This window comes from Solanum dulcamara, chromosome 12 (genome assembly GCF_947179165.1).
Source record: "Solanum dulcamara chromosome 12, daSolDulc1.2, whole genome shotgun sequence".
Taxonomy (NCBI): Eukaryota; Viridiplantae; Streptophyta; class Magnoliopsida; order Solanales; family Solanaceae; genus Solanum; species Solanum dulcamara.
Window position 1 is genome coordinate 59,192,798 of NC_077248.1, and position 21,631 is coordinate 59,214,428.

Here is a 21,631-nt window from a genome sequence, read left to right on the forward strand (position 1 = left end):
ATTAATTTGATATTGATACAAAAGATTAATACTGATATATTAGTTTGATATTGATACATTTGATCAAGACTGATAACAACAAATTAAAACTAATGTTCATGATACATTGTATTTAAAATCAAAATTAAGTAGATACATAATAATAAATTAAACTTTTGGTAATTTTGGGAGTGTAGTTACAAATTTCACTTTTTCCCCCTTTTTTGGAAGCTTTTTCAAAAGCTTCCTCAGCGTCAGACTCTGAACTCGAACATTCATCCTTCTTACTCTTCGCCATTTGCAGATTCTTCGTGACTAATGACTATTTTCCTTGATTGGACCTATTTTCATGAAATGCATAATCATCAACATCAGAAACACTAGGTATTAGAATTCGATTTTGAGAAATTAATTGGGTGAGTCCAATACTAAAGGATGGATCGATTTTCATATGAATCAGTAAATTTTGGACGAATTTGAAGCAAAAAAATTGAACATTAAACTACTAACTTGAAAAATATTGTTGAAAAAATATTTTCACCTCTTTAGTAACTAAAATCTATGAAGAATAGAAGGAGAAAGCAGTTGAAACTCGAAAATAGAATATTGGTTGTAACCTCTGATACGTGAGAGTGATTTGAGGCGAGAAATTGGGGATTTGATTCCTTTTTGTGTTGTGAATCCGGAAAAATGGTGAGAGAGGACGCGAGAAATAAGGGTTTTGGAAGAGAAAGAAGGATTTTAGGTTATATTTCAGGAATGTGAAGAGAGAGAAAGAATAGTAGAGATTTTGGTATAATTTTGAAATGGTTGAAACTTTTAGCAAATATGATAATAAAAGATGTGTACTTTGGTAATTATCCATTTAGTTGGACTCTAATAAATGAGTCCATTTTACTATATGATCCAAATAACTTAGTTCATCTTAAACTCGGGGCTTATGTCGCATGTCAAATGATACACCATGCAATATCATATAAATGAGCGAATGAAATTATGTTGTGTGTAAAGGGATGTAACATAATAAAACATATAATCATGCTAAGTGTACATATAACATGTTCTAATCAATCAAATTAAAGTGTCACCAAATCAAATATGATTGGTTGATAAGTAAAAAGGCGGTCAATCAATATATATAATCATAAATAGGGGTCCTCGTAGGGATTAAAATCCATAACAAGAAGTGTAAGAGAGCTAATTGATCAAAATCAAAAATTTCTTTTCAAGCATTCAAACATCCAAGATCAAGATTAATAACATAATAAATCAAGATTTAAAGTACGTTCAAGCCGAAAATTTATTTTCATTGCACAATGCAACCTTCCAAGTATTCTTTATGAGTAATTTAAATTCAAATTCAAGACTAAGTTATCAATCCCTTGAATCAAAATTGAAGTCAAACTCAAAGACAATTAATATGCTTATTGGGAAGATCAATGGGAGGAATATTATATGATAAAGATAAAAATATTCATTGTATATACCATTAAAGGATGTAGAGCAGTGAATGAGACTGTTTTTTTCTTAATTAGAGGTTTCGGATTCGAACACCGAATATGAAAAAATCTTTGATAGGAAGTGTTTTCCCTAGAATGGAACCCAACACAATGTGAATCCAGATTAGTAGAACTCTAAAGTGGGTACTACATATCGAATGGAAACCAAAAAAAAATATTTATTGTATATTAAAATCAGATACGACATTTTGTTACTCAATTTCAATCTTGATTATTTTCTTGACGCAAAATTTGTCGTCTACAAATGCAAGTTGAGGAAGCAAATTGGCATAGCAATCTTAAATTCAATACAACTTCCTCTTACTGAAAAGAAAATAAAAAATTCAACTTATGCAATAATCGAATTTGACCATCTTATGGTAGGGATTTTCGAGTTTTGGGGCAAAGTCAAGAATTTGAAATTAATGGGTTCTAAATTGTATTTTATAATTTTTTAATATTATTAAGTTTTAAATTAACAATTTTTGCAAATACAGTGTTTGGACCAAGATTACTTGGTTCAATCAAATCCGTACCCTATGCTTGTGTTTAATGTAATATACATTTTGTGGCAAAAACTTGAATACAAAATACAAGTGTCAAATATCTTACTGGTACTGTCTTAAAAGCCCCTAGTGCTAATACACCAATTAAAGAATGTTCCCCAAAAAATAATACAGTAATTGCAGAAAGTCAATTAAGAAAGAGATAAGGCATAAGTATCTTCTAAACTATGCTCAAAATCCCAGTGACATACCTTAGTTAAACTAAGTTCCTGTTACTCCCCTACCCCAAACTCATTCTTTCTGTATTTTCATACATTTTTTGTGTTGACTATGACATATTCAACCTGGTTAGTTGATTGCGTATCGCGGGATTTCGGTCATAAGCCCATTAAGAAACAATTTAAAGGGGAAAAGAAGAATGCAAAAAAAAAAAATTAAAAAAAAGGAATGTCTGAGCCCGGGTTCGAACCGGGGACCTCTAGTGTGTGAGACTAGCGTGATAACCGACTACACCACCCAGACCTACTTGTTTATAAAATGTCACTCATATGTATTATTATGATGATTCTCTTGTCTTGATATGCTAAGCGGCTCGACAAAGCCAATGGTCACAAATTGCATGATTTTAAAATTTTTTTGATTAAAAGCTTGGTAGTAGATTAAACATAAGTAAACAAAAACCAGATGGCAAATAAACCTAATAATTAATCACTTGACAATAGAGAGTTGCTCGGATGGTAAACACCCCTCACTTTCAACCCAAAGGTTGTGAGTTCAAGGGAGCAAAAAGGTGGGAACTCCATGGGAGAGGTATTTTTTAAAAAAAACAAATTATCACTTAAATACAACATTGATTCGTTATCTATCTTTCGCTTGAAAACGGGAGGACTATATATTTAAGTTTAAGGTTATCTATCTTCTATGTTGATTTTCCAACAATTGTGACCTGTCTCAGTAGAATGAAAATTTTATGTGATTTTCTGCAAAAGGACATATATTTGATAGATTTTCAATCATATATTACCAAGGACAGATACATCAGTCTGATAAATTAGATTTGTCTATCTCAACTAAAAAAGATGCCACAACTATATATTACATTGGCACAATAGTTCAAGTATAGTAATTATAAGATGAGTTTAATTGCTATAGGTTAAAATTGTGAAAAAGTTCTACACTGCTAGATCACTTAAAAGTGAATTACATGTAACTTTTCATGGCAAGCATGGGTTAGTAACCGGCAAAACATGATAAATAAGTTGTTATTAAAGGTAAAATAACATTAGTGTACCACTGCCGGTGTATACAAGTTAAACTCTGACAAAATTTGCTGCAAACTCACGTTATTTATGTATTCTTCAAATCTGAAAGGGCTATGCAGAAGCTCCTTCGTAACCAGAGAAATGAAATGAAATGAAATGAAATGCAATGCAATATGTGATACATCAGACCAGCTTCAGAAGATTCAACTTATAATATCGTACAGCTACAGAATGTTCCCAAGACTATCTTATCCTGCATAGACTCGTGGATTTTCTCAAGACGATCAATTATTTCTTGAAATGAGGGTCTACGATCAGGGTTCTTGTGCCAGCATTCACGAAGCAACCTGCACACAGTCATGTCAGTTTCCGTTATGTGTCTAGTTTTCGATGAATTTATTAAAGAAGTACCTAAGCACTCAATCTTATATATGCTATGAAGAACAATCAGCAATTAAAAAGCAAGTGGTTATAGAAATCAAAATGAGCACCATAGGATAGCATATAAAAGGAGGAACCAACTCTCCCGTGATTGGAGTGAGTGCCTAAGATTTTCCAGCACATAAAAGGAACTATCAGCTTGACACCCAGAAAAAACGGGGGAAAAAGAAACTTGATACTCCATTGTTTCTTATAGTTATAGCGTTTTATCACTTCTACAGGAGGCAAAAGCTAAGAACCAAACAGCCACATTTACGCCCTCTAATGTACTGACTTCCAGATTCTTGCCACAGAAACGAATCTGAGAATGCTACTGCATACTGCCGATAGGCTTGCAACATCTTTACCTTATTTTCTTAGAAGCAGAAAACAAGTTGCATACAGTTTTCTTTTCCCCGCTGTATAATTTAGACAATAAAAACAAAGAAGCAATAAGAAAAAGAGAGACTAGAACAAACTAGCATTTGTTTTTTTTTTCTTTCGAAAACTCATTCCTTTACAACAGAAAAAGGTGAGTCATTAATTTGATTCTTCTCACAAAATAGATTCTTTCACCTTTCAAAATCAGGAAACATTTCCAAGATTTTGCAATCCAAACAAGTTCAATATTAGCACACATTTTTGCAGCAAAAGTAATCAAAAAACACACAAATTTCAGTAAAAACCACCCAAAAATACTATATTTTTACTTTCCCCCAAACCTTCAAACGCAAAATGTACCCTGCATCATTTAGACACACATGAAATACAAACTATGACAGTTAGACTTTGATGATCACCACATAGGCATAGTTCTTGTTAGCAGAAACAGAAAAATGGTAAGGTTTGGAAATGCAGCAAAAATGAACAACATACGTCTTGATTTGCTCAGGAAATATGTATGACGCGAGATGTGGCCGATAATCCTCGTATGCTGTCTTATCTGCCACTTGCTCTGCAGATTCCTCCCTATTTGATGGTCCTCCTAGGAACATCTGTAGTGCAGAAGCATATGCCTAGCTTTTATTTTATACTTGAAAGAAATTAATGTTGCAAGGCCAAGAATATGCTGATATAAAAGATTATCAAAATGTATGTGGATTGTTTTCCTAGCTATATTACTCTTATGATCGGGGCCTAAATTCTCACAGCAAGATTTGAGAGCACAGAACCAAGTCAGCATCTAATAGGTGCAACACAATTTTTCCAAAATAAACTATGATGATAGGTAGAGGAAAGTTGTGTAGTCATGTATTCCGAGTAAATGTAAGCATATAAGCTCAACTCACCTCGTGGACGATTAGAGCAAATGAAAAAACATCAACACTCTTCCCATATGATTCTCGACGGTAAACTTCTGGAGCCATGTATCGATCTAAATAAACATGGACATAATTATGTTTTGGGAGTCGACTGACTAAGGAAAAGGAAATATAGATTAGCATAGTAATACACTGTACATGATCCAGTCCCTCCAGTCATTTTGTAACCATAAGAATCCTTCTGTTGTGCAATTTTACTGAGTCCAAAGTCTGTGACTTTAAGATGCCCTGCTTCACCCTGCAATACATTTCTGCAGGAGTAGAAAGTTGATATAATAGCCGCGCAGAATTACGTAATATGAATGATAAAAGTATTTTGTACTCCCTGGATTGACAAGTACCAATAGGTTTTGATGTGAATGAGCTGAGTTAAATGTAGCTAGTGAAACTGCCAGTACCTAGGAGTCAAATCCCTATGGATAATAGCATGAGGCTTATGCTGATGTAGATAATTCATTCCTCTGCAAACACAAACAGAGAACTTAGGATAAAGCTTCTTTAAAAAGTATGTATGACATAACCGCGAAAAATGAGGCTGACAACTATTTTCAATGTTTAAGAAGACACTTCCATAATGAGAAGTAACAAGCTGAAAATAACTAACCAAGAATTACTTCCACTATTATGTAAACGAGGTAAAGGACAAATAAAGCCAGCAAGGATGTCTACGAATTCTCATCCTTCTATCAATCTTTTTGGCAGTTGATACTTGCATTAAAAAGTTTGAGGATTGTACTTAGTTGTCTACACCTTTCAACATCCGAGGAAGTCTACCGATGGTCATGGCCGAATAATTTTTAAGGGGGATATTTGGTCATTGCTTGGTTCTGTTCAGATATAGTACAAACTCTATAATAAGCACATATTACATATATCAATTAAGAACTCGGGCTATAAAAGATCTGATCCATATGTCATCTGTGACTGATCAAATGTATCTTGGCATAAAATGCATAGTAAGGATAAAAGCACATTAATGCATGGAAGAGTGCTTCTTTTCCTCTTTTCCAGCTTAATAATTGCACATAGTAGATGAAAACTTAATGATTGCATTTATGGAAAAGAAATTACAAAATCATAAATTGAAAAAAGGTGCAAAGTGGAGGGAAAACACTTGAATTAGAGGCTAATTTATCATCGAACCTTATACCTTGCAATATCTAATGCATAAGCAACTGCTGTCAGTGGATCAAGTCTTCCTTTCTTTCTCAATTGGTCATACAAGCTTCCCTAGATTTCCAATTTGTAGAAATATCAGTGCGAGTTTTACTAAAAGCTCAGTTACTCGTATAATAACACCTATATTTCAAAGCTAAGGAGCAATATCACGTGATCAGAGTGCTCCTGAACATCATACAAGACTTACATTTCGAAGATACTCAGTGAGAAAGATCAATCGATCAGATTGCTTTAGAACCCCGAGAAACTGCACAATATTGGGATGGCGCAACTTTTGCCACAATGCTAATTCCTTCAAAAAAGCGTTCCTGTGAAGCTCTCAATTATGGATGTTATGAGTCCGAATGTTGAAGCCAAGTTGACCAAGTTATTGTTACTCTACATCATATTAATCCAAAATCTGGAAGAAAAAAGTATTGCTTATGTGAATTTTTAAATTACAGCTCTGTAAAAAATCAGTTAACTTACTTCACCATTGGGTTTGATGCAATGGAAGCGCGAATGGTTTTTGCGGCAACTTCTGTACCGCGCCACTTTACTAAATAAACTTCACCATATGCGCCCTGCTATTTGCAATCACAGTCATAAATAGCCAAAACAATGTAAAGTGAATTGAAACATTAAAAGAACATAGTCAAGTTGATATTTGCCTTGGCTTCTGGGTAAGAGAAATTACTTCTCCAATAAGAGTTGCATCCTTCATGTCCACTTCACTATGACCAATCATACAACATGGTGTATCAGAATCACCCAACTACGTCAAGCAAAAGGAAATGAAGGTAAAAAGAAATGTTGATATCATACAAGATTTCTGCCACAAAAATAACGACAACATTGTGGTAAAGAACATGCAGTTCTGACACGGATCCTATCCACATCAACTCATCCAGAAGGTATACCTATGAGCTGGGGATCATTGTTACTTAGCTTCCTTTATTTATTTCTCAAACTAATAAGTAAGCTGATCACAAGATTATACGACATGGATTAGGTTAAATGAGTTGGAATTCAAACTAGAATTCGTTCTGACAGAAAATGGATTATGCAGGGATCTCTTCCCTCAAGTTTTTCTTGCAAATTATTTCATACCAAAGACTTGGAGCAGCTGAAATACTTCTTGAGAGTGGAAGTAACAAAAAGAAAGAACTTTTTTTCCTATTTCTGAGAAAGTATGTGCTTGATCTAGTTGCAGAAACCAGAAAGATGGGAGCCAAGCCTTGTATCACACTGATGGTTCGTAATGTACATCTTACAAATGATAATGGTGATTCTTCTAATGATCCAGAAAAATACAAAAAATTAGTTGGGAGATTGAACTATCTCATAGTGACCCTTCCGGATATTTCCTATGTAGTTAACATTGTTATAGTTATGTCTGCACCTAGAGTCAAACACTAAGGCAGCCTTAGAACAAATCTCGTTAAAAGGAGCTCTTGGACTTGGCATATTATATAACAACCATAGGCATAATCGTATTGAGTGTTTCATAGATGTTGATTAGTGCTGGATCGAGACTAGACAGAAGATTCACCACAGGCTATTGTGTCTTTGTTGGTGGGAACCTCATGGAACAGTACAAAACAAAGTATTGTATTTCAATCCAGTGCAGAACCAAAGTACAAGGCTATGGCTCAGTCCACATGTTAAATAATGTGGATACATCACATTTTAGCTGAAATTGGTTTGTTCTTTGACACTAGCAAAACTCTGGTGCGATAATTGGGTGGCGCTAAACAATGCCACAAATCAAGTGTCTATGAAAGGACGAAACATATTGAGGTTGACTGTCACTTGATCTGTGAGAAGACTCAAGAGAACCTCATCTCTACTGGCTATGTGAAGACATGTGAGCAACTGGGTGATATATTACCAACACTTCAAATGGAACTCTGCGTGGATAATCTTTGTAACAAGCTGGACTAATTAACATCTATGCTCCAACTTGAGGGGGAATGTTACAGGATATACATAGATACCTAATGTAAATATGCTTTCTCATGTAATATACATAGCACAATTAAAGGTAGAGATTTCTAAGATTTTTTCTTATTTTGTTTCCTTGAATAGAATAACTTGTACATGTATCATAAATTACAGTAAACTCGAGTTATCATTTACTGGGAAGAAGCTCCAACCAAAGTCGCCTACTTTGGATGGATGGCAACACATGAAGCATGTTTTATGCAGGACAAATTGCAAAGAAGAGGATTTAGCTTATGTGGATGGTGTTATTTGTGAAAAGAAAATGGCGAGATAGTACATCATCTCCTATTACACTGCAAATTTGTTTGGCAGATTTGGTGTATATTTCTTAACTTGTATGGATCCAGTGGGTCATGCCAGCAAATGATCTCAAATGATTTTGATGTAATGCTAGATTTCATGGATTCCTTACATCCTTGGGGGATTCCTATCTAGTGACGTACTTTCTTGGTGCTGAGTTTATTATCAATAATACCTTTACATACAAAAAAAATTTACCTCTTATTGTTTGAATAATATTATAAGGAAATTCTCCACATTATTGTTTACTTACACCGGTAAAGTCACATCTAAAAAGTATTGTGTCCTGAAAAAGACCAAAGATGCTTAGAGTGACTGGCCAATATATAAGTTAGAAATATAAACCTGTTATTCTTGCATCAGCTTTCTAGTCAATCTTAATAGGATAGTTTCTTTTTGAAGCATGTATAGCAAGAAATGTAAATTACCCATTATGTTTCCAAGAAGTACTACACGACAAAATTATCATTCAGAGTATACTACGGCCCCGATCATATGGATGAGGAAAAAAGTTAAGACATACCGGATCATAACCATGATGGGCCTCTAGAATCTTGCAGACATCCTCATGACCAAAGTTACGGGCATCGGAGAGTGGCTGCACGATATTTCGATCAAAGCATACACTAACAATTTGTTGAAAAACAAGCTATAGTCCTACACTATAACCTTAATAAGATTGTTAGAATAAATATAGCATGGAGGCAATCAATACTACTACTCCTAGATTCAGATACTCCTCCTTCTAGCCATCTTACTATCTCATCTGTAATCATCTTTATTCCTTTTCTTTTTTTTTGAGTTTTGAATTGCTGACAAATCCAATACTTACAGTTCATCAGTTGTTGTATAGTAGTATAATACAGTCAAAGCAAATAAGAAAAGTGTTTTTAAATGACAACAAACAATATAGTCTATGTAAATATCATTTCAACAACAAAGTACAGTACAATAAAAACGATAAGAAACAACAATCAAAAACAGGCTGTAAAGGTAATTGTTGGTTTTTTTAAAAGATGCGGCAGCAAAAACGGGTTGAAAATGTCTCTCAATTTTCACCGACCAAATTTGATAGTTTTTGAAGGTGAAAATTTGTGAGGCATTGAAAGAGAAATTGTTGCTTGCCATGGTTGAAAATAGGTTCAAAATAGCCCTGGCGGATTAAAAATGGATTGAAAATTACCCTAGCGGGTTAAAAATGGATTGAAAATAGCCCTAGCAAGTAAAAAATGGGTTGAAAATAGCCATAGCAAACTGAAAATGGGTTAAAAATAGCCCTAGCGATTTAAAAATGGGTTGAAAATAACCCTGGTGGGTTAAAATGGATTGAAAATAGCCCCGGCGGTTTAAAAATGGGTTGAAAATAGGCCTGACGGGTTAAAAATGAATTTAAAATAGCCCTGACGGATTAAAAGTAGTTGTTTAGAAGAACTCATAGATCCCGTAAGATCAATTAGGTTCTGATACCACTGTTGGCCTTTTTAAAAGATGGGGCAGCAAAAAATGATCTCTCAATATTTTTCTTACAACAAAAAATCTCCATAGCTCAAAATTCAAAAACCTAAAATATCTCAACAAACTAAAACAACCTAATAAAATTTTAAAATCCAAATCATCCTAAATAATTAGGCTTAAAAAAATTACTGCAGTAACTTAAAGCAATTTTCAATGGTCATTAATCTTAATTGTAAGAAGTTGCAGCTTACAGTTCGACCCCAGCGATCTGTGGAGTTCACATCTGCTCCTTTCTTAAGAAGTAGAACAACAATCTCTTCACAACCTTCGGAGGCAGCTAAATGAAGTGCTGTTCTCTTATCATAGTCAACCAAATTGGGTTCCACTCCTTTCTCAAGCTCTTGCATCACTCCCTCTTTGTCACCAAGACCTGAACAGTGCAGAAGACGATAAGGACCTCCTGAGTCCATTCTTTGAGGTAGCATCTGCTGCTCAAAATGAACCATTAACCAAAGTGAGTCTATAGTGTCAGAAAAAACTTCACTAGGTAATCGAACAGAAGCAAGTGCAACATGTAGACAACATCCACTATAGCAAGCAGGGGTGGAGACACATTGGATCAATTCACCAAGAAATTTAATTAAATATATGTAGTTAAATATATTTTTTTACAAGAATAACATGTACAATACACTGTTTTAAAAAATAATGCAAGTAAATAACAATTTGGATTGAAAGTAAAGCCTTGGAACCCCCGAACTCAAGGCCCAATGCTGCATACAAGACAAATTGTGACAATAAGTTGACACCACTCACAAATTCTTTTGCATGCCCTAAGGCAAGTGTTTCCTAAAATATTGTTCTATTTGCAACTAATAATTTGCTAGCATAGTTGATTATTTGATTCATGTGATTACCATAACATAGTTTTGACTATTTAATTCACATGGTCATTGAACCATAGCTGACTTTTCAAGTTCATTATATTCTCTTATATTACATTTACTTCAGTATGTTTTAATTCACTTACTTGCAAATATAACCCTGTTTTTCAACTCTAAATAATTAACTCTATTATAAAATGAAAAACCCTATAAAACTAATATTTGTGAAGGATCTATAAAATATGGACAAGTTAAACGTATGAATCTGAAATAAAAGGGCATATCTTCAACTCAATCGTACTACAACATGGTTTGCTTTTACCTCCAAGAGGGGTATATATATATATATATATATATATATATATATAGTCATTTATTTTTTTCTCTTTTCTATCTTGACAACATGGAGATAGAGAGGCTATTTCCGGAAGACTCATATATATATGTTTGGTTGGTTTGGAAGGAGAATTAATCAACATATAAAATTCAGCTGAAATGTGGTCAGGCCCTTCCTCGGACCCCGCGCATAGCGGGAGCTTTAGTGCACCGAGCTGCCCTTTTTTATAAAATTCAGCTGAAAAGGGACGACACAGCCTTAAAGTACTATTCCATGTCCTAGAGATCTTCAAGCCTTGGCATTAGAATCCCATAGTTCTTACAAGGAGTGTCCACAGATTGGTTAAGAACCGATCCGAAGCGATTTTTATTTGGTTTTGGTTTTGGTTTTAATTTGGATTTAAGTTTTATAAGACCGATAATATTTGGTTTGATTTTATTTTATTCAAACAAACCGGATAAAAACAAGATAAGTTATAAACATAAACTTTTTAATTATATATATACAATATAGGGACAATTTCAAATATATACAATAAACTAATTAATTTACAACAAATATAGTCATTTTTTATTTACATAAAAAATAACCAAAATCATAGAAAATATACAGTGACTATACAATATAGATTACTTATACATGAGCTATACACTGAATATATATTTTGATACACTCAAAAAACTGAATATAACTTGACTATACATGAAATATGGCCATTTTTTAGTAATTATTTTGGCCGAATGGCCACTAGGTGTAATTTGCGCTACAATATATTGTTTTTATAATGATCTTAAATGTTTTGTATAATTTTATGAACTAACGCTAATTCAAACAAACAATTGAAACTAAGGGATTCTCAAAATAGAAACCATGGAAAAGGGTCAAAAATGCGGGACTATACTGAGAGCCCGTTTGGATGGGCTTTAAGTTGGTCAAACCAACTTATAAGCCTCTTTTTAGCTTTTGGACGTGTTTGCCTAATGCTAACTTTAATCCATAAAGTTCTTAAGTCAAAAATGAAAAGTTAGGATTTCTAACTTTTTTTTCTAAGTACTTAAAAGCCATTTTGTTTGACCATGAAAATTACTTTTATATCCCTTATATTTTTACTAAATTCCCAAACTACCATTTTTATTCTTTTAGCCCTAAAATTCAAATACTTATTTTCAACACAAGCACTTTTATCAAAACACTCAACTGCTTATTTATAAAAATAATTTTCAGCACTTCAAAGTTATAAAAGCACTGCATACGTAAAAGTTACCTTTTTTAAACTCATGGGCTCTAAATTGAAAAAAAGTGCACTCAATTAATAGTTTGGCCATTTTTGTTGAATTTCACATAGAAACAAAAATATTTGCTAGTCCAAAACACACCACTTACCTCGGGAGGAGACAAATGAAGCTCGTTGTCGTCCATGATGAGGAAACAGACTGTAGAACCCTAATATCAGAACCAGAAACAAACAAAAAAAGATTGTTGTACATGAGAAGTGAGCAAAGGAAAGAGAGGAGCTTATATAGCGGTTAATTTTGGGAACAAAATAGAAGAGGGTCAAAATCGGGTACGGAGATAACGAGGGAAATTGGGGCATTTTTGGGGTGTAAATTAATGGACACATTGTGTTCTTCGTCTAGGCTGATCGATGGAGACGAAAATTGTGGGAAATTCTTCGATTTTTTGTTGGTTTCCTGTAAAGCAATTCATTGGCTTATTATGCCGCTGAGCTCCCCACAAACAAGAACAAATTTAAAATCTTCTGTATTGGCGCTTTCCCCATCCTAATATTACACTCATCTCCCTCTGTATTTTAAAGGGAAAAGGCAAAGTAATCCAAATTTTGTGTCAAAATATAAAGAAATTTAAATTGTGAATAAGTCTGTGAGTGTCAATATGTAATATATACCTAAAAAGAAAATTATCCAGCTATAAGTGTAATTTTCCGATACAGACACCCCTCAAGTGTGATAGTAATATGGACAATTATAAAGATATAGTGCTTATTTAAATTAGTAAAACTCTAATATAAATAATGAATATCAAATAAGTAATTAAAAAGGAATAATAAAGATTTTATAGCAAATATCTCTCCCTCTCCAATTACTGATCAAAAATTTCTTGTAGGCTAGGGCACCTACCATTTCCCTGTGGGTGGATCCCATTAGTTTAAGACGAGAGAAAAGCGGAATTATACCATAATTGAAGTAAAATTTTGAAAATTTTGAAAACTAAGTGATGACTAAAATATACACAACAAAATACAATCCGCAAGAACTGATGACATAAGTACAAGTGCGATTAAAATTCAAAAACTATAAATCTGAACACTATAAAGCAAAAGTCGGTCCTATATTATCTTGTTCGATACTTACTCACAAATATTAGATCAACTATATAAAAGACAGAGACTATTAGCAACTAAAGACTATAACAATATATAGGCTCAACACAATATCCGTCTCTAGTTATGATCATCAAGGAAGCAATTAGCTAAAACCAATTTGAGCCAACAACCAAAATCAACTGTGGAGTATTCTACACAATACCTGACTCTGAGTCAATGTTAGATAAGTACGCAATTAACTTCTCCACATTTAAGCACATAATTTCAAGAATCTCAACAACAATGAAGTAATTAAAAGATAATGAATGATTGAATGCAATGCATATGTTATGTATACACCCACTGCCATAGTGTAGCTATCTGGGATCCATGAGGGACTCGTCAAGTCCATATATTGGTTGACGTGCTATTTCAATCATTATAATATTGTCCAGACATATAGCTTTGGTCCATATATGATATATCTATAATAGATAATGTATATGTGTATAACTTTGATATCAATAAAATGCATTGCATAATGCGCAGACGTACAACACCGATCCCAAACAATAAATACTTATATCAAAACAATAAGCTCATAGAGTAACTCAATTCTATTTTCATTTCAAGATCGTCATTTCAATCTTAAGAGTATGAAAACTCGTTATGGATAATTATAAATAAAATAATATATTTATGTTGATATTAGAAATACTATTTGAATAGTTTTATGTTTTGTTCAGAAACTATTTTGTTTAAGCGATTTATCAGTATAAATCGAAAGATGAATAACTTGAACCGAAACTTAAAATAAATCAAATTAAAATTCAAAATAGTGCAACAATCGATTTGTCTACATAACTCGAAAGACGAATAATTCATACCGAACTCAAAATAGTATTGTACTCAAAACCCAAAATTATTAATCTGCCACAAGACAAAATAAGTCTTTGGTCAGTTCACTTATTGACATCGTTTTGAATTTTAGTATTGTTGTAATAGGTGCTTATACATTCAGTTATTTGACAGATCAGAGGTGCTAGTAAATATTTATTAGAATAAAGTTCTCAAATATTTATTCTTTTTTTTTTCATTTGTGGATGATTTTTTTATTGAATTTTCAATATTTAGAATTTTGATAATGTTGGAAGAGTTTAGATTGTGATTTCCATAACTAAAAGCAATAGAGTAACATAACTTGTTCGTTATTAATTGTTTCCCCTTTAAAGAAGTTAATTAAGTATAATTTAATTCTGGATAAATGTCTGTTGTCATTTATTTATAGTGTATATATATACATGCACTAGTAACGTATTATTTAATATATGTTTGCGTAATTTAATTAATTAAAAAAATTAAAAGCTTTTATAATCCTTAAACTTATAAAAGGAGAATTAGAAATGACAAAAAGAAAAGAAATCCTTGTGATAAAATGAAGGGAGGACTTCTTGAAGTTTTTGTTGTAAGTGCTCGAGGCATTACCCACTCAAACATTATTGGTAAGGATTTTAATTATAGTTTAAAAGAATGAATTTTTATATTATCAAGTACTCATATTTTATTATTATTATTATTATACCTAAAAATAGATGTTTATTTTTATTTGTTTTTTTTTAAAAAAAAAAGAGATAATTTATTATTGTATACCTTCTTATGCTTCTTTTTATTGTTGTTTTATCACCCTTTAAAGTCTTTATGTTTACGGTGTATGTTACTTATATTTGTTAGGGAAACCATCCTACTATGTGATTGTTGAATGTGGATCTCAATCCTACACAACAAAAATTTCCTCAGGTTTGTTTTTCGATTCTTTGTTCGATTTGTATTGGAGTTTGACTAATTTAAATTTGTGTCAATAGGGCTCATTCGGAAGTAGCGTTTCTTATCAAGAACTTTTTAATCTTCAAAACTCGAACGCGAGTTTTTTAATTAAGGGAGGAGTAGTGATCCATGATCCGCTGCACAACATCCTTTGATGATAGTACTATGCTAATATTGTGCTGATAAAAAATAATAGATATCCTGTATAATTAGTTGAAGTCCGTACAAATTAATTCTCCCTCTATTTCAACTTGTATTTCATCTTTTCTCTTTTGAATGATTTTCAAAAAAAATTGACAATTTTTATGCAACTTTCACAAATTTGTAAAAGTTTAAATTTATTCAAATATTCAACATTTATACTTCCATGTGATATCAGACAAAACTTGCCAACCCTCTATTTACGAGGCTTAATACATAGATTACCCCAAAGTTTATATTAAAATTTCTTTTACACATTTGTTGATTATCAAAACTTTCACTAGATATATCGTTATTAAATTTATTTATAGTGTAGATTTTAACCATTATTTTTGTGTTCGACTGCTTCAGAAAAAGTAATGTATGTCATACGCCAATATTATCACGATACATGTTATTAGTATTTTTTTTAAAAAAAAAGAAAATAAATATTTAAAATTACAAATATACCCATGTCATTAAAAAGTTTGGTGTGTAAAAAGTTTTATGCGTGTATAAAGGAGATTTGGTTACAAACTTAGAGGAATAATCTTATACAATTAGTAATATAATTTAATTGTTATAATAATGCAGGTAATTCAAAGGAAATCTTATGGAATGAAAAGTTTAAGTTTGAATTGCCAACTAACAAATTAGAAGAATGTGAGTACCTTAAATTAAAAATTATGGATGAAGAATTCTTCACATCTGATGGATTTGCTGGTGAAACCATGTAAGTACTTTCCTTTTTTTTTTAAATAAATATTTTCCTTATATTTAGTTTAAGACCACAAAATTTAATTTTTTTTTTAATTTCTTAAATTCTGTGCTAAGTTAAAACTAGAAAAATAAATTGAAACGAAAGGTGAGTACATAGTTCACAATCTTCATGATTTTCTGTTTTAATTGAAAAGTGTTTTTTTTTTTTGCTTCAGAATAAATTTGAAAGGGATAATTATGGAGGGGAATGAAAAAAGATTTATTGAAGTGATACCAGTAGCTTATAATGTGGTGCTTGAAGATGACACATACAAAGGGCAGATAAAAGTTGGACTCAGATTCACTCCTAGCAATGTATGTATCTTTAATTAATTTGGTATACTATTATTTTTTGTCCCAATTTATGTGCTATCGTTCGATTTCAAAAGTCATTTTTTAAAATTTTGACCATAAATTTCAATATGGAAATTTTAAGTTTCTGAAATAAAATTTATATAGTTTATTTTAAAGAAAAAAAAATGGGGTAGGAGAACTGGGTGAGGGAATTAGAAGGTGAAAAATTAAACCCTTATCTCTCAGACAATTAATCAACTACAACTACTAAGATTCCACAAAACTTACATATTTGAATACTGCGCAAAAAGTAATATTAGAAGTCACGATAATTGACTATTCAAAATGCTTAAAAGACATATGAAAAAATTACGAACAATGAAAAAAGTTATTTGACTCTCGAAATCCAAAAAATACTACATAAATTAAAATGAAGGGAGTAATTATTTTTATTGCTATATATTTTCACTTTCTCCTAGTTTATAAAATATTCTCTCTTTTTTTTCGCAGAAAATTGTACAAACAGTGGGAAAAGAAAATGCTCCAAAGGAAAATGAAAATGGAATTGGGCAAATTATATATAGCAAAATTATTAATCTCTGGCCAAACACCTGGAGAAGCTTTTTAGCTTGTGAGAATGCTAATAGTACTATTGACAAGAATAAGCCAAATTAGAGTTATTTCTTTTTTCTTTATAATAATGTTTAGATAAAAATGATTTCCTTCATATTTTTGACATGGTACTTGTGATATTTTTACAATCAACTCATTTTTTGGGTAGTTTTTTAGATGTTACTTATCATCTAAAAGAGATTGAATAAAGCACAAATTTACCAATTTCAATATGCTAAGGGACTAAAGGGACAAATTCAGGGTCGTCTCAACAAGATTGGGAGCCTAAAGTCAAACATCATCAAAAGACCCTAATTTTTTTTAAGTGATATATATAAATTGAATGACAATACATATCCTGTATAATCCTACAAGTGAGATCTGCCGAAGGTAGGATGTATACAGATTTATGAAGTAAGAAGGTAAACAATGCAACTTGTCAATGAAAAAATATAATATAAAGTTAAAACAATAAAATCTAGCTTGAGAATTTTATAAATTGATATAGCCATATCAAAATAGAATCGCACTAAATCTGATAAATTGATATAATGATATCGAAATAGTGTTGTGTTACTTTGATATAATGATAACTTGTTGCAATGCTTGAAATTTGAAGAAGACATTAAAAAGCAAATTTGGTATTTTTCAAACCAGGCAACAATAGATTTTGCGTAATGTAAAAGGTTTAACCTTTGAGAAACTTCAGAATGTTAAATAATAAAAAAATTGCTCGGGATGATAAGCACCCCTCACTTCCAACCCTAAAGTTGTGAGTTCGAGTTATCAAGGGAGCAAAAAGGGCGGGAGCTAAGATAAAAGAAAATGAAGGATAAGAAAGGTAAATATAGGTAAATATTATTATATCTTCTACCCAAAAAGTTCTTTACAAATTTAATAGTACATGATAAATTTTTTTAAATATATATATATATATATAATACATCTTTAGAAAAAGTTTGGGGCCCATAAAAATTGGAGCCCCAAGCGATTGCTTTAGTGGTCTTATGGTCGAGACGGTCCTGGACAAATTCCCTTTTGGATCAGCAATTATTTGTAAATTCATTATTTTCATGCAATCTAGGTTTATATTAGTTACAAATTTACGATAGTTATTGAAGCAGATGACCCAAATCATATTCAAAACACAAAAAGCAATTGAATAAGGTTCAAATGAGATTCACATATCTTCATATTTGATGCAAGCTAAGCTTCACTTTCGATGTCGTATTCGTATTGTGTATTTTTGGAGAATTCGACAAGCACCTACTGACATTTTTGAAGACTCCGAGCAACATAGGATACAAGAGATCATAGTAAAATTGAATTTATTAATGTGATATAAGAACACGTGATCTATATTCATTGGTCCGGTCTTGGGATGTTGTTCATTGCTTCTTAACCTGTTAACCAAATCGTTATGATAAGTCATGCTTGTCATGTGTTGCCACTTTATTTATCCATTTTGATAGACCGATTTTACTTTACAGTAAAGTGCATTTTCTTTTGTGTGTCATCCTTATTTGTGGTATCCATATTAACCCTCCGATGGGAGAACCAACTTACTACTATTACATAATCTATTAATCAATCAAAATAACTAGTTTTCAATTCAAAGACAAACTTCCATAATTTCAAAACCAAGTTTGCATAAATCACAAGTCATTATCATCAAACATTCGCGAAAATAACCCCCTAGAAATTGAAAGTCATGTACCAAAATATCTATTAGCCTAGAATACGAGGATGCAACTCCAAAATAAAGAACTAAAGAGAGTCTCAGTCCAAAAAATGGACTAAAAAAAATAAAACGAATTCATGGCAGCCCGGCAGAAGTAGCTCATCCTTGGATTCACTTAATGCTAGGATTACAGCTAAGGTCGCGATGTAGCCGATAAAATATGACATGTATTTAACAAAGAAAGAACAAGTGCAGTATCATAACACAAAATCCACAGTGTACTAATAATATCATCGGTATACAATTTTTGTTTTCCCAGGATACCCAGAACAATGCGAAAGTGTTCTGCATGCTCTTCCTTACTCTTGGAGTAGATCAAAATATCATCTACAAAACACAATCACAAAGGAATCCAGAAATGGCTTAAAGACACCATTCATCAAGATCATGAAGGTCGTCGGCGCATTGGTTAACCCAAACGACATCACTAAAAACTCATAATGACCATACAGAGTCCTGAATGTAGTCTTAGGTATATCCTTCAGCCTAATCATCAATCGATGGTACCCTAATCTCAAGTCAATCTTCGAAAACACCGAAGCACCCTGCAACTGGTCAAATAGATCATCTATGCAAGGTAGATGATACTTATTTCAAACAGTAACCTTATTCAACTGCATATAGTCTATACAGATCTTCATACTACCGTCTTTCTTTTTCACAAACAAGACTGGAGCACCCCAAGACGAGGAAGAATAAATCTCTTATTTAGAATTTCCTAGAGATGAGTTTTAAATTCTCTCAACTCCATCGGAGCCATACGATAAGAAGTAATAAAGATTGAGTGGGTGCTCAGATTCAAATTTATGCAAAAGTAAATATTTTTATCCGGAGGCATACCAGGTAGGTCAGTAGGGAATACCTCAGAAAATTCCAAAACCACTAGATTGACTCAATGGAAGAGGACTCCGCACTAACATTCCAAAGATAAGCTAAGTAGGCTAAACAACTCGTTCCCACTAGTCTTCTAGCCTAAATAAATGATATGGTCTTTACTGACTTAGGTCTGTACACACCTTCCACTCTAGACTATTCCTACCCAAAATCTCTAGAGTTATTGCCTTAGAGTTAGAATTTAACACAATATGATAAGGAGACATCCAAGTAATACCAAATATCACATCAAAATCTAGCATAGCAAGTATGAAGACCCGTAAACACCATAGAGCATGAACGATACAAGGGTCAACTTCAAATGTCCATATCTCTCATCACATAAATAATTAGGTAGCCCACCATTGCGACAGGACAGGAGGGGGCTTGCACATCAGCCTACTTTGCCATGATCTACCAAATTAAAAGTCTATGAGTCTTTTTTCCAACGCCACCAAGTTTGCATCAATCAAAGTTTGAAGTAAAAAATTATGATCATGTTATCAGAGACTCTCAGTAGAGTTTTCAGAACCTGATTTTTACGAGTCCCATTTACGAGTCATAAATTGAAGTACGGACCATAAATGGAGCTTGTAAAATCAAAGTTCAAAGATTTGTCTGAATTTCACGGATCCAGTTATGAGTCGTAAACCCAACTACGGACCGTAATTTGGGCCCATAAAGTGAACTTCAGAAACTCATTTTCCAGCTCGTCTTTCCCGAATTCAACCATGGGTCATAAATCAATCTACGACATCACTTGAGCTCATAGAATGAACTTCTAAAACTCAATTGAATTTCAAGGATGGAATCTATGATCCATAGATCAAACCACGAATCGTAGATGACCCTCATGGATTGTTCCATCAGTTTTTAAATAAGGGTTGTTTCGGTCTTTTTCCATCCTTCCAAAGCCTAAGCCACAATATTTTAACTTATTAGGGAATATATTTCATCAAGTACTCGGTTTTCTTTCTCTTATACACTCTCAATTCCCCAAATTCAGAAAAACAAACCGTAAAAAAAGCAAAGCTAGGGTTTCAAGGCTTTCAAACAAGTTCTTCCTTCAAATCTCAATCTTTCAAGTGTGTGAGGTTTCAATGAGAGTATTCTTCCACCCTCGTGCCTAATTTGTGTTTACTTTCAAAGGTCTTACTAAATAAGTTAGAACCCAAGTTAGGATTTTAACGTAGTTCACAACTTTCTTCATAAGCCTGTGTTCTTGATTTGGTTTACTTCAATTTTAAATCTTATTAAAGTAGTTTAACATGACTTCTATGATTTCTTGAATTTTGATGGCTTTTAAGCATGAAATTAGCATGATACAAATTTCAATTTCAATATGGACTACTCGAGATATGATTTTTTTTTAGCTTAGCCTCACACTTGATTCATACAGATAGATAGTTTAGCAATTTATGAACATTAGTATATGAACATTAATTTGGGAGGATTATTTAGCACCGAAAGCACGCGGAATTAGAAAATCCAAATCTCATAACTACGTGCCATCGTAGGATTTGAGTATGCCGCCTTGTCGGTCAACTTCTTTATCCCTTTTTCTTTTTTTTACTGAACAAGGATTATATAATGTAGAAAGGATTTATGATGTTATATGTTTTATCTATTTAAGTGTCGATAATTTAGCCAATAAAATTTTTCTATTTAGAGTTGATATACCTCATTATAAAAGTGAATTATATATATCCCTTGTGTTATACAAATGGCTCACATATACTATTTTCTTCACTAACGAAATAAAAAAAGTTAATTTAGCCAATAAAATTTCTCTATTTAGAGTAGGTATACCCTTATTATGTTATATATAAATGGTAAACATATATCATTTTTCTCTAACGGGAGTAAAAAAGTTAATTTTACATTAATTTTTTATTAACT

General features: G+C 32.4%; 2 protein-coding genes and 1 non-coding gene across 5 annotated transcripts in view; 1 reads left to right on the forward strand and 2 right to left on the reverse strand.

Annotated features, from left to right (window-relative positions):
- Positions 1-2,432: 2,432 nt before the first annotated feature.
- TRNAV-CAC (transfer RNA valine (anticodon CAC)) lies at positions 2,433-2,506 on the reverse strand. Its single transcript has one exon. It is a non-coding gene; the product is annotated as a tRNA-Val (tRNA).
- Positions 2,507-3,179: 673 nt separating this feature from the next.
- Positions 3,180-21,631, reverse strand: part of LOC129876032 (serine/threonine-protein kinase VIK-like) — a 29,515-nt gene continuing 11,063 nt past the window's right edge. For all 3 annotated transcript variants that reach the window (XM_055951321.1, XM_055951319.1, XM_055951320.1), the window contains 12 exons: positions 12,510-12,569; positions 10,157-10,393; positions 8,974-9,048; positions 6,844-6,921; positions 6,636-6,730; positions 6,355-6,475; positions 6,139-6,218; positions 5,387-5,449; positions 5,127-5,239; positions 4,956-5,041; positions 4,543-4,661; positions 3,180-3,593 (listed from right to left, as the gene is read on the reverse strand). In XM_055951321.1, the coding sequence (XP_055807296.1) occupies positions 3,455-3,593; positions 4,543-4,661; positions 4,956-5,041; positions 5,127-5,239; positions 5,387-5,449; positions 6,139-6,218; positions 6,355-6,475; positions 6,636-6,730; positions 6,844-6,921; positions 8,974-9,048; positions 10,157-10,393; positions 12,510-12,569 (1,266 nt within the window). In that variant the 3' untranslated portion in view covers positions 3,180-3,454. The remainder of the gene's footprint in view (positions 3,594-4,542; positions 4,662-4,955; positions 5,042-5,126; positions 5,240-5,386; positions 5,450-6,138; positions 6,219-6,354; positions 6,476-6,635; positions 6,731-6,843; positions 6,922-8,973; positions 9,049-10,156; positions 10,394-12,509; positions 12,570-21,631) is intronic.
- LOC129875983 (elicitor-responsive protein 3) lies at positions 14,885-17,181 on the forward strand. The gene is made up of 5 exons (XM_055951253.1): positions 14,885-14,951; positions 15,181-15,246; positions 16,048-16,186; positions 16,389-16,527; positions 17,017-17,181. The coding sequence occupies exons 1-5, from the start codon at positions 14,885-14,887 to the stop codon at positions 17,179-17,181; spliced, it is 576 nt and encodes a 191-aa protein (XP_055807228.1).

Excerpts from the sequence above, each read along its gene's own strand:
- LOC129875983 (XM_055951253.1), top strand. The coding sequence starts at position 14,885 with ATGAAGGGAGGACTTCTTGAAGTTTTTGTTGTAAGTGCTCGAGGCATT. Across the intron at positions 14,952-15,180 it reads TACCCACTCAAACATTATTG|GGAAACCATCCTACTATGTG; the intron begins GTAAGGATTTTA and ends TATATTTGTTAG. Across the intron at positions 15,247-16,047 it reads CACAACAAAAATTTCCTCAG|GTAATTCAAAGGAAATCTTA; the intron begins GTTTGTTTTTCG and ends ATAATAATGCAG.